General features: G+C 43.4%; 1 protein-coding gene across 3 annotated transcripts in view; it reads right to left on the reverse strand.

Annotated features, from left to right (window-relative positions):
* Positions 1-14,160, reverse strand: part of GRAMD1B (GRAM domain containing 1B) — a 798,329-nt gene that overhangs the window by 216,729 nt on the left and 567,440 nt on the right. For all 3 annotated transcript variants that reach the window (XM_078681825.1, XM_078681827.1, XM_078681826.1), the window contains 2 exons: positions 13,954-14,057; positions 12,468-12,563 (listed from right to left, as the gene is read on the reverse strand). In XM_078681825.1, the coding sequence (XP_078537951.1) occupies positions 12,468-12,563; positions 13,954-14,057 (200 nt within the window). The remainder of the gene's footprint in view (positions 1-12,467; positions 12,564-13,953; positions 14,058-14,160) is intronic.

A 14,160-nucleotide genomic window follows, 5' to 3' on the forward strand; every position in this document is an offset into this window, starting at 1 on the left:
TGATGGATGTATCTCCCACTCGTGCATTTGATGGCTGTATCTGCTGAGCAGATCCGCCATCTGATTGTCCTTGCCCGGGAGGTGTTCCGCCATGAGGAAAATGTTCCTCTGAATGGCCCACTTCCACATGCTCTGAGCCAGATGAGAGAGCTGTGGCGAGTGAGTACCTCCCTGCTTTTGGATGTAGTACATTGCTGTCATGTTGTTCGTCCGGATCAACACGACTTTGTTGCACAGATGTACTTTGAAGGATTTTAGCGCCATGAAGATTGCCATCAATTCTAGGTAGTTGATGAGCAACTTCTGTTGCTGAGCGGACCAGAGTCCCTGCACAGTGTAGTGGAGCACATGAGCTCCCCACCCTTGGAGAGATGCGTCCGTTGTTAGGATAATCTGTGGCACTGGCTCTTGGAACGGTCGTCCCTTGCAAAGGTTGTGTGCATTCCACCAATGCAGAGAGTTGTAAGCCCGACCGGTCACCAACACTAGGTCTGTCAGTTGTCCTTGAGCCTGTGTCCACTGATTTGCCAAGCATTCTTGGAGCGGACGCATGTGCAACCTCGCGTGCGGGACTATGAAGATGCAGGAGGCCATCATGCCTATCAACTGCATGAACACTCTTGCTGGTAGGGAGTGTTGCGGTCTGAACCTCCGGATCAGCGATTGAATGTTGTCGATCCTGACTGGGTTTGGCTGAGCCATAGCAGTCAGGGTGTTTATTGTCGCGCCCAGATACTGCCGCACATGGGCTGGTTGAAGGTGCAACTTCGGGTAGTTTAGCGAGAACCCCAGACTGTGAAGGAGGTGAATAGTGTGGGACATGTCCGCGGCGCACTGTTGTGCCGACTTTGCTTGAACAAGCCAGTCGTCTAGGTACGGGTAGACATGTATGTTCTGCCTCCTGAGGTGCGCCGCCACTGTCGTTAGACACTTTGTGAACACTCTGGGGGCAGTAGTCACCGCGAAGGGTAGGACTTTGAACTGATAGTGCCTGTTTTGAATGGTGAACCTGAGGTACCTTCTGTGGGAGGGGTGGAGTGGGATGTGGAAGTAAGCATCCTTGAGCTCCAAGGTTGCTAGGAAATCCCCTTGGTTTAGCAGGGGAAAAATCTGTTGCAGTGTGAGCATGTGAAAGTGTTCTGACAGTATATACAGGTTGAGGGGGCGTAGATCCAGAATGGGTCTGAGGGATCCGTCCTTTTTTGGGATGAGGAAGTACAGGGAATAGACCCCTGTTCCTTCCTCCTCCACTGGTACGAGTTCGATTGCGCCTTTTTGCAGCATCCCAACAACTTCCTGCTGCAAAAAGTGCAAGTGCTCTGCCGACATAGGACGGTGTCTTGGGGGAATGTTGGGAGGAGTGGATGTTAACTCCAAACAATAACCGTACTGGATACGTTTTCTCACCCACCTGTCTGTGGTGATGGACGTCCAGACTGGCAGGAACTGTTGGAGTCTCCCCCCGACAGGTGTTGGATGGTCGGGGGGCAGTGACAGAGAGTCACTGTTTGTTGGCGGCAGAGGAACGGGAGTTGTTGTTCCCTCTGCCCCTGCCCTTGGCACTGTTACCTCTGTAACCCCCTCTACCCTGCTTGGGGTACGAGGATTGTGCACCACCTTTTGCGAATTGTGTTTGTTGACCCAAGTGTCCTCTGGTAACACCACGTGCTCCTGAGCGACGGAAAGTGCTTCCTCTGAATTGTTGAGACTGAAGCGCCCCCATGGACTTAGCAGTCTCATTGTCCTTTTTAATCTTTTCAAGGGTGGTGTCAACATCTGGACCAAACAGTCTGTCAGGATTGACGGGCTGGTTGAGTATTGTTGTTTGAATGTCGGGTTTAAATCCAGATATGCGAAGCCATGCTTGTCGCCTTAACATGACGCTAGTGTTAATTCCCCTAGCCGCTGTATCAGCCACATCAAGTGCACACTTTATTGCAGCGTTTGAGATGAGCTTTCCCTCTTGTATGAGCATTTCGGCTGCTTCCTTAAATTCATCAGGTAGGTGTTGAAGGAGCTGTTCTAGGGTGTCGTAATGCGCCCTATCGTAACGTGCCAATAGTGCCTGTGTGTTTGCTATACGCCAGATATTGGCAGCCTGCGCAGCCACCCTTTTGCCGGATGCCTCAAGCACTTTCGACTCCTTGTCTGGGGGAGGAGCTTCACCCGTTGTTTGGGAGTTCGCCCTTTTGCGGGCATTGGCGACCACCAACGAATCCAGGGGCAACTGTCCCCGAATATATGCAGGGTCCCCAGGTGCTGGCCTGTATTTCTTCTCGATACGTGGGTTCACCACTCTCGCCCTGGTAGGTTCCTTAAAGATCTCTGGGGCATGTTTAAGGACACCTTTGAGCATAGGAAGTATTTTAACTGTTCTTTCCGAAACTGAGAAAGTGTCAAACAAAAAATCTTCCTCCACCGGGTCAGCATGCATGTCCACATCATGGTTTGCAGCTGCCCGCTCTATCAAAGCATTAAATGCTGCAGAATCATCTGTTGGTGATGTACGTGCCCCAAAACCCTGTGGATCTTGTACCACCTGATGTCCACCTTGGTCCACAGTGTCGTCATATGAGTCCTGTTGAACATCAGGGTCATTGTCAACTGGGAAATTGTACTGGTCATCTTGGCCCTCATCCTCTCCTCCTGATTGGTTGGGGGAAGGTGATGGACTCCTTCTTGGTGTTGTGAGAATAGGTTCAACAAGGGCAGGAATGTCTTGTGCCGGCCTTTTCTTTTTTAGTGGAATGACATAGGATTCCAGTGGTTGGGAAGTGATTTTCCTCTTGTAGAGGGTCAATTTCCCCGTTTGGGCATCGATGTAATGCTCAGATTGGTCTTCTGAGGCTTGATGTCGATCCAAGCGGCTTTTTTGCGTTGAAGGTTCCGACGTGGCAGCGATTTTCGGCACCGATCTGGGTGCAAACGCCTTCGGTGCCACCTTAGGTGGCAGAGTGTAGAGAAGCTTGGTCGAGGCCTTTGGAGGTGTGTCCACCGATGTTGGAGCCGACGGCGTGGGAGCCGTTGACGACAAAGTCTTCTCCCGAATACGTTTGAGGGAGTCGGTGACCTGCTTTGTGAAGGAAGCAGAGGGTTTTGTAACCGACGACCGATGTTCGGTAGTGTCGGAATCCCTTGGTGTCGACGAGTATTCCGTGGACGAATCTTCGGCTCTAACGGGTCGCGTCTCCGTTGTAGCCTTTGGCACCGACGCCGTTGCTGCAGATCCGGCATCTTTGTGCCGATGCGCAGTGCCTCCGGTCTTCGGGTCGTGGCTCTTAGTCGACTTTGACTCGACCGTGCGTTTACTTGTAGGCGCCGCAGTGGATTCCGAAGGCGCGTCAACAGTCTTGGAAGTCCGCGCCGGAGCAACCGTGCTCGACACTTGATGGACGGCCTTCTTAGAGGATGGTTCCTTGGGCACCTTTTGCGGCGCTGTCGACTCGACAGCCTTCTTCGACTTCTGTGGGCCGGAGGGCGACGGAGTCGATGAAGGAGCAGGCTTCGATATTTTTTGTTGGACGTCGGCCATCTTAGGTGTTGTCGAATCCGATGGTCTCGGTTTCGTTTTTGGTTGGACGTCGGCCATCTTTGGTGCCATCGAATCCGAAGGTTTCGGTTTCGATACGGGCAATGGCGGCTCCGCTTGAGTGTCCGTGGCCGGGCCAGAAGGCGGGGCCGGGGATAGCGGTGCAGGGTCGTGGGTAAGGCCGAGTGGCGATCCCGTGACCTGAGCCTGAGTCATGTAGCTTTCGGGGCATAGCTCTTCCTCTGAGCTATCTTCCGCGGCCCCATAAACTTCTTCGTCGTCCCCTACCTCCTCGACGTATTCAAGGTCTTGGGCCTGTCCGTCGACGTGTTCTTCGGGATCGGCCTGCACCTCCGTCGACGGTGGTGAAATCTGAAGATGATGGCTACTGCCTTCTTCTGCGGGGTCGTCGAATATGTTGTCGGGTGCCGGAGTCGCTCGCTGGGCCTCGAGGCGCGCCGCGCGCCGATGCTTGAGCGTCTTCTTTGACCTGAACTTAGAGCAGGCCATGCAGTTATCCTCGATGTGGTCCGGCGAGAGGCATTTATTACAGACCGGATGCACGTCGATATGTGGATATTTGGATCCACAGACGGGGCAGAACTTGAACGGGCTCCGCTCCATGTTCAGTACGTCGGGGTCTTGCCGCGACGAGAGGGCCTCGATGTCTGAAGAGTTCCTCGACTCCGCAGAAATCCGACTCAGAGAGCCGGACGATGCTCGAGACCGTACACAAACAATACCGACGCAGGTAACGAAGGCCTTTTGGCCTTAAGAACAAATATACTCGGTTCCGACACGGAGACGTCGAAACCACATCCGAACCCAATGGCGGAAAAAAACAATCTGGGGATGGAGTCGATGCCCATGCGCACTGTAGTCCAGGGGAGGAGCCACCTATCTCGTGATACTTCGAAGACTCTTCCAGGACAACAAGGTGCAATCATCCGGACCCAACACTAGGCGGCGATCTATGCAATAGATATGAATTTAGCAGCCCACATGCCTCGAACGCTACAGTTCATTCAGTTAAACCTCAAATTAGAGCAGTTTCACATTCAAATGATCTTACATTTAAGGCCAGATTACGAGTCTGTTGGTTCTCTGACCGCCAGACTCATGGTGGCGCCGCGGAGGAGGATCCAGCCTCCGCCGCACTGGCATTCCAACCGCCTGATTATGACTTGGGCAGTCGGACCGCACTAGGACTGCCGGCTCCGCCCGGGACAAACCATTCCCTGGTGAAAGAGCGGTAGTCAGAGGCAATTGATATGATTGTTGGGACCACCATGGTCCTGCCAAGCATATTACGCGTTTCCCCTTTGCTAGGCTTTTTATGGCGGTACCACCACCATGAAAAGCCTGGCGGAGAGGCAACAAAGGGGGCCCTACAGGGCCTCCCTGTGCCTCAGACATTTATGGATGCACACAGGGGGGCATAACATGTGCCCCCCTGTGTGCATGCACATAAGTTCCTGCACGGCATGAACTTACGAGTCCATGCCGTGAAGGAACCTGGCGAGGCACTCCCATTGCGGTGCCTTTTTAAAAGGCGCCGCCACCTTTTAAAGGGCACCGCAGGGGGAACCGCCCTGCCACCCGCCTGCGAGACCACTGGAAATTAGTAATCTGACAGGCAGCGGTGACCTTCAACGAAGTGGTGGCACAGCGGTTTGCACCGCCGTGCCACCGCTTTGCTGTAAGGTCATAATTAGGCCCCAAGTAACTCAAAACAAAATGCCAATATAATAAGTATTTACACAAACTACTGACAATTACATCGGGATTACATTCTCAATGTAAATGGTAAGGAAGCCTTTTAAAAATGTGGATTTTCTTTACTTGTTTATAGTTCAATTTGAAGGTTGGCTTATGTGATGTCCTCAGTGTGTTAGTGTGTGAAACAATGTAATTATTATAAAGGGGAAACAAACTTGACATTAAGTTGGGTATATTAATATTTCTTGCTGAAAAAGAACTGAGACATCTATCATGAGAGAGACTAAGCATCAACCATTATATAACTTTAGTATGGAAATTTGTTTTCTCATTATTGTAGATGAATGTATATATTTATACGACAAGATTATTACTTCTACTAATAATGGATATGAATGGAATTATTATACCTAGCCAGGGATTATCAAAATCGTGCTTTTAGTTGTTCCTTCTGGGCCTAAATTGGAAAATCCTGGTGTAAGACATTCACAATGTTGAAAATTAAATATACAAGGTTACTTGTGGTGGTTATCGGGGGGTGTTTTTTAATGCCGCTCTCATCCATATCATTTATTGATTTCAGTATCCCAGAACTTTGTTCATTGCCAAAAACGGTAAAAGTTCTTTAGTAGAAACTTATTACAATGAACTTTAACACTTAAAATGTATGGCTTTATTCTTGATTCATAATTTCTTAATAATGTATTTGATACTTTCCCAGATTTTCAGAGCCTCTGAAATGTACTTCTCTCAATGACCTTTTAATAGTCACCCTGACTACCCACACACAAACTTACTCTACTCTGCGCATTCATAGTCAAGCCCCTAGTTTGGGTCAGATGCATGAGGCTACTAAGCATAGGAAGTGAGGTGGATTCACTTGCATAAGAGCATGTGTTTTTCTTAGCATTATGTCTCTAATGCCCAATTCTTTAGCTGCCAAATACCAAGGCTGCCCTGCCTGAATTCAACCACCCACCTCTTTCATCCATCTCTCTGCACTCCCCATCTCTTTATCACACTCTTGCAGGTTTAACCCTTGATATCCTTTCATCATCTTTCATTTTCCCGTTTCTGCCTTCTTTCTGTTTTTCTATGGGTCAAAATCTGCTGATGAAAAATAAGCCTTGGTTCATATAAAATGCTTGCCAGTGCCCATAATCTGCAACCACCAGCACACATTAAGCACTAGATAAGACCATCAGCTCTTTCTATGGTGTGGTAATGTTATGTATGCATCTGTGCAGAAGCCCAAAGAATTGTACATTTGAGCTGAGGGAGCTTCAGTTTTTCACGTATTTACTGTAAATCCCAGCTGGTGAGCTAGAATTTATAATATGTGTTGAGAGCGTGGTCCATCAAAGTTATGACATCAATTGTCAATAGTTTGGAAAAATGTGTTTACACTGACAACACAGATGTGCAGTTTCCTCAAGCTAGAGACAGTTAGTAAACGCCCTTGTCACGTTGGTATGGTCATACTCTAAAGTGAAAACACTTTTCTTAAACTGTAAAGCATTTTAATATGTTAGGTTTTCAGGTGCACTCTATGCAGAAAAGTAAAGCCTTGTGGTTAATCTTCACCTGTTCCATGGTGGGTAACATGCTTTGTTAAATAGACATTCGAACAATTTGCTTTTCTCAACGATATGAGATCTAGCACTGGCCCTGGGAAAACGATTCATAGGTACAACATAGAATAAGATACGGGAGACAGCCTTCTACCTGCTAATGATTCATGCTACTTTATTGTGCCCCTGCTGAGCAGAGCTAAGACTACGATCAACAAAAGGTTCATGAATTTGGCCGAAGCACTAAAATTGATTTTCTGAGATATCATTGCTACACTACTCGTACTTTGGTATGCGCCACCAATAAGCCATGTTTTGCATGCAGCCCACTGTCTTTGAATTACCTTCTTACGTTTTGTGTCTAGGTCTGCTGTTACCTGGTGAGAGCTGAATAGTGTACTGCTATTAAAATGAATGTTGACCACATACGTGGCGCTCCTCAACAGACGTCTAACCCTCATCTAAGCAGGTCTTCGTTTGGTAATGGTTTTAGCCTGGTTTATGATGCACACATTTTTCTTAACAGCTGAGTTACATGTTCCGTTAATAAACTGTCCAGTCCCAGGTACAGTTAAAATGTCTTACATATATGTTCTCCCATGTCTCAACGCAGAACAACTGGGGTAAGCTCTAATCAGTAAGGCTGAGCCTGCAAACTATACAACAAAATAGAAATGCCAATACTGATATTTTAGTTAGTATATTTTTTCAACCATAAAAAGTCACTTGATCAAAAAATGGGAAATGCTATTTAGTAGCTGTTTTATTATACAAACATAGAATTTAAAGAGTACATTAATTTTGACTTTCAATCTGTACTGTCAGAGAACAGAAACTTTTTCTATACAAAATGAAAAGGAGAAAGTAGTTGGACACAAACCAGGGCAATAAAATCAACCATACAATCATCAGTCAATCATATCACAGTCATACCACAAACATGCATACATTCAAAATAACAATACTAAACCTAGATGGGATAAAGAATAAACCAATAGGTTAAGTATTCGGTCTGCTGGCTGAATGGAAATGTAAGTATTTACAATTATTTACACCATACATTAATTTGTATTAGAATCCATTGAGTTATAGTAACTAAACATTGATCAGTGTGTAAATCACAAAACAAAGTGTAGCCACAAATCAACACTAAGACAATGGACAGATGGAAGCAGACGCTGGAGAAGAGGGGAGCCTACGCGTTTCAAATCCCTATGGTTCTAAAGGGATTCTCATCAGGGCCAGATTACTCAACAAGGAGCATATATCCAAAGGGAGCAGATCGAAAAGTGGAAGATAGTGAATCACCTGTGGGATGATTGATCTTGTGTCCTTGCTTGTAAATGGTAAGGGGGGGTGGCTGTCAGAAGGCGCTGCTTACTCGCGCATGCGCTGAGCCAGGCTCAGCGCATGCGCGAGTAAGCAGCGCCTTCTGAAACGCCGTCGTATTGTGTCAAGCAGTAACGGACTGCCGACTCCGCCTGATTCCAGCAAATTCCCTCAGCGCTGACGGTGCAAACGAAACGAACCCTCTTCAAGAGTGCTCCATCTCTAATCGGGACAGCCACCCCCCCTTACCATTTACAAGCAAGGACACAAGATCAATCATCCCACAGGTGATTCACTATCTTCCACTTTTCGATCTGCTCCCTTTGGATATATGCTCCTTGTTGAGTAATCTGGCCCTGATGAGAATCCCTATAGAACCATAGGGATTTGAAACGCGTAGGCTCCCCTCTTCTCCAGCGTCTGCTTCCATCTGTCCATTGTCTTAGTGTTGATTTGTGGCTACACTTTGTTTTGTGATTTACACACTGATCAATGTTTAGTTACTATAACTCAATGGATTCTAATACAAATTAATGTATGGTGTAAATAATTGTAAATACTTACATTTCCATTCAGCCAGCAGACCGAATACTTAACCTATTGGTTTATTCTTTATCCCATCTAGGTTTAGTATTGTTATTTTGAATGTATGCATGTTTGTGGTATGACTGTGATATGATTGACTGATGATTGTATGGTTGATTTTATTGCCCTGGTTTGTGTCCAACTACTTTCTCCTTTTCATTTTGTATTGAAAAAGTTTCTGTTCTCTGACAGTACAGATTGAAAGTCAAAATTAATGTACTCTTTAAAATCTATGTTTGTATAATAAAACAGCTACTAAATAGCATTTCCCATTTTTTGATCAAGTGACTTTTTATGGTTGAAAAAATATACTAACTAAAATATCAGTATTGGCATTTCTATTTTGTTGTATAGCTCCCATGTCTCAGGCATGTTCGTTTGGTGGGAACCTACGATAGAGATGTAGTTCATAAATCGTCTTCGAGTGGGTGTCACAGTCAAGGAGTTGACAATTGGGTGCTATTTGAGACCGTGTAGATCATGCTGAGTGAGTTAGACTTATTTTACTTCAATGCTCCTGGGTGATTATGACTGGTGTCAAAACAAGAGTTACTTAGATGTAACCTTTGCTATGAAGGTTGTTGTGATGTAGGTTAACTTGCTATGCACGGACCCATTATGTGGTGTTAGGTTCAGAATCTCACTGTCGTTCCCCAGGCAAAAACAAGGGATTCCTACCTGAAACAATACATTTACTTAGCTGATACAGACTGATGCACAGTTTAATCTACCAACAGAATTTGTGGGTCACCACAGTCGGACCAACCCACTCACTTGATTCCATGATCGCTCAGAAAAGTATTTACAGCTTTTCTTAAATCTTTCATTTAAAACATATTGGTACCACTCTACTTTCTGAGGTATTTGGACAAAATATCGAGTTTTAAATATCTGGAGACAGACATATCGGGAAAAAAATATTATACAAAAATAGTGTGATGCAGTAATATAGCTGTCAATAATATTGCTTTTTCAAGTAAGTAATATTGTTGTTAAGGATACTGCTGGTAATATCGTTTTCAATATTATAGTTGTACAGAACACCGTTTTAAAATGCGTTTCAGTTCATAAATTCATTTAATGTGTTATTGTTTATAGAATTGTTATACTTTTTTTAAATAGTTTGTCATTTTAAGTAATTTCGATTTTTTCATTTAATTGCTAATAGTAATTTATAGTGTTGTTGTGGGTTGTTGAGTTTGGAGGGGGATAGGGTGGGAAGTTAAGTAATAGTGATTCTTAATGAACAATTTTCAAGAATGAGATTGATAGATATTATGCATATATAATAGAAATAGTATTTATTTGCATTTTAGGTGCTGGTTACTATGTCTGTAGGGGTATAGGGTGGGAAGCTAATTAGGTAATAATTAACAATTAATTTATAATTAAATCATTTAATGGATTAATAATTATGTAAATTGTGTAATCAAATAGTTTAGTTAAAATGTAGGTGCGGGTTTGTAGGGTTATAGGGTGGGAAGTTAAAATAATAATTATTAATTGAAATAATAATTTGATTATATATTTTTGGATTGGTTATTATTTAACGACATTATGGAATACTGATGTATTTTAGTTATATTCTAGTTGCGGGTTGCAAGGTTTGTAGGGGTATAGGGTGGGAAGGTAATCGAGTAATATTTACAAAATAATGTTTATGAATGTATAATTAAATATTTAATTGATTAATAATTGTGTGAATTGTATAATAATTCTACATTTTAACTATAGTTTAGGAGTGGGCTGCTAGGTTTGCACAGCTGTTGGAAGGGAAGTTAAGTAATTATTAATTACCAAATAATGAACTGTCAATTAGATATTTAATTTACTATAAATTATATAAATTGTGTTATACTTAGTTTAGCTATATTTCAGGTGTGGGTTGTTAGGTTGGCAGAGGTATAGGGTGGCAAGTTAATTAAGTAATAATTAAATAACCAATTTTTTGTAATTGAAAATTAATTATTACTTTGTTTATAAATTTAGTAAATTGGTTAATTGCTTTTTATTTCTTTAATAAAGCTGTATATATATTTATTTTATGTTAAGTAATAATGTTTATAGTAAGAGTTTTATATATTTTCTAAATTAATACGGTTATTCAAATATGTAGTGTGCTTCAAATGAAGTGGTTTACCTACAGTTGCTTAGACTGGGGTGGGAATAGTAAGTTTGACCCCTCCAAAGTCCAATGCCTTGACTACTGTAGCACAGACTGGAGTTGAAATAGTGAATCTTACCCCTCCGAAGTCCAACCCTTCCCCCACTGTTGCACTGTTTGGAGTGGGGAAAAAAATCTTTTAAATCCATTAATTCTTATTCTTCACACACACTACTCAATTTTGTGCTAATCATTATAAAGATAGGGAAACTCTATTTTTGTAAACTATACTTTTGCATAATATTTTTGATACACAATATTGTTGATTCCAATATGTTGTCAGTAATCACTTTCTGAGCACACGGTTTGCCCCTTTTTTAGGCTAATCCTGTGGATCAAAGCTTCCAATCAAAGTAAATATTTATTTAAAAAATCTTTAATTCCATTAATTTCCATTCTTCACTCACACTACTCCATTGGACATGAGAAGTAGCATTAAAGTCAACTTTCTCTACTAATTTCTTTTGATGTGGCCACCCTAATGGATGATCACCTCTCTTGATGACTTCTGCTCGTCTAGAATCTTTTTCTTATGGAAAACAGCCCTCACTCAAAACATGCACACACAGCTATGGTGTAGTTTCCACACCATCCTGTAATGATGCCGGCCTCCCATAGTTCAACTTTCTATTGGGGTAAAAATGTATGCTTAGATCCTGAATCCATCATCCCAATCCAAAATTGGCAGTCCTGGTGAGCATATTACAAGTTCCACCACCACCAGCCATTTCGTGTAAGGAACACCGCCATGAACAGGCTGGCGGTGCCGGCCAAAAGGGGGCCCTACAGAGCCCCCATGCCCCTCCCCCACCATGGGGATACATTCAGGGGAGCACAACATGCAACCTTTTTATAAAAGTGGAGGCTAATAAAGTTCCTTCATGCCTTTACTGGAGATGTCTCTAAACCTCCAGACAACCATTAACTGAGCAGCTTTACTCTGGTCTCGTAATTTTGTACACTGTTTTTTGAGGCAAGCGGAATTTAGCTTAATAGTAGACTAGGTCCTAAAAATTGGTTTAAAGATGTAATGTGTGGGGGAAAGCTGTTGGAGAGGGAAGGAGAAAGCATTCCAATGGTAGAGGTAGAATGGGTCAAAGGAAATTAATGACAGGTTAAAAGCAGCTATAGGACAAAAGGTACATATGGTATTGCAGAACATGATCTAGAAGGATGTGCATACTGTGGCTGCAGGGGGAGAGGCTGTGTACATGGGTCTAGAGAGGAGGTGTTTGATGTGATGGCAGAATGAGCAGCAGTAGAGGGCCTCAAACAACAGTGCCCACCGTAGGCCCAGGAGGGCAGCATCCAAGTCAGATTTTGAAAAGAACCACTGAGTACGTAAATAGATTACACTCATCTAAATTGTATGTTAATGAATGTGATGTGAGTATCCTGAAAATCTAGTCCGCAATCATCCCTCTTCAACCTATACCGGGAGGTCTGACCTAAACACGCATGCAAAGTACAGGAAGGGACACATAGGATAAATAATTTAAGCAAGGGGGGGCTAAATCTATGAAAAACTTGTGTTGAAGGCACTCGTCTCTCAGCAGTAGGGGGGACATACCTTTTCAGTGTCAGTGCAAAGCTGGATGGCATTGGGAATCAGTCGGGCTGTCTTTTCCTTCGTCATGGAGCAGATATCCTTCAAACGTACAGTCAACTGAGGTCCGCCGTGGATAAATACAAAAAGAAAGTTAAAGAAACAAGAGATGAAAGGGTGAAATATACCAAAACCGAGCAAAGTTAGCTCTGACATGAAGCGCAGGCTGTGCAATACCAACTGTGTACTAATATATGTGCTCAAGCTCCCTAGTGGAGTGAAACGCGTCATGGAGAGCACTGGTTTGTCTATTTGTATGCCGAAAATAAAGATTTCTTACTGCTGACACACTATGGAAGTGTGAAGAGTCCGTGATTTAAGAGGGAGAAATATCAAGAGGTCCGGGCCTGTGTGGTTCCGCCTGTGCATCTGAGTGGTCAGGACGATATATATATATATATATATATATCTATATATATATATATATATAGATATATATATATATATATATATATATATATATATATATATCTATATATATATATATATATAGATATATATATATAGATATGATAAGCAGAAGCAAAACAACAGGCAAACAGCCACATTTTACCCGCACAAAAATGAATACAATTATAAAATTGAGCACATGGAAATAAAGCTGGAATCCCAATGTTATAGTATACATAAAGTTCAAAGAAAGGCTGTGATGTGTGAAATGGGCACCCCATTTCAAAGAAGGGTTGAGGGGTGTAAGGGATCTCCTGGGGGTTTGAAAAGGTGATGGGTACAAGTAACTTCTGGAGGTGTTGCTTGTTTGAGATGGTATAAGTAAACCATGGATGTTCAAGCAAGTTCAGTCTCAGAAGGAAAAGTGTGTATGAGGGTGGCACGGCATATCCATGGAGGATGTTGAAATTGTATGTTGGTCCTGGTTTATATGGAGTTAAGATGGGGGGGCTAGTGACCGGGTAACGTCAAGGGGGACAGTGACACAGCCTCATGGAGAGATTAGAATATGTGAGACAAAAACTGAGCAAAAAGAGGGGATTAAGATTTTGTCAATTGTTAAAAGGTCTGGGGAAGCTTACAGGGTGGTAAGCAATTTGAGATGGGCAAGTGAAACTCATGCAGGGGTCAATATATACTATACTGGCACTGAGGGCTGATGAAAGGTTAAAAAGGGAGGTATGGGCACTGGAGACAAGGTTTTAGAATGCTTATGTTGACCCGGGAATGAGAAGTGGGATGAAAAGACTCACAGAGGTCCTCTGTGTAAGAGATTGCTTCAGGACTTTCATGAAGAGGTTATGATGTGTCCGATTTTACAGGAAGGTTATATGGTCTAATATGTGTGAGGACGGAAGCCCATTAGGGGATTACAAAAGAGATTTGGTGCAGGAAAAGATAAAGATGTCAGAGATACAAAGACAGCTCATTTGGTAAATTGAGCTTTGAATGAAGCAATGGCCTTTGAGGGTAATTTGAAGAGTACGGAGATTTTGCTCACCAGGGTTTCCCAGCGGAAGATGTTGCTGTAGAAACAGATCCAGTTCTCGGAGAGGTAGAGGCGTCCCTGCAGCAGAATGTCTCTCTGAAGTGCACAAGAGTAATCTGCAAAGAGAAAGTTTGGACACAAAGGAAGGAAGTAGCAGAGGGTGAGTAGGATCTGTTAACAGCTCCCTTGAGCTTCTTCAACATTTTACTGATTACAACC

The sequence above is a fragment of the Lissotriton helveticus genome, chromosome 3_1 (assembly GCF_964261635.1).
Source record: "Lissotriton helveticus chromosome 3_1, aLisHel1.1, whole genome shotgun sequence".
Lineage (NCBI taxonomy): Eukaryota > Metazoa > Chordata > Amphibia > Caudata > Salamandridae > Lissotriton > Lissotriton helveticus.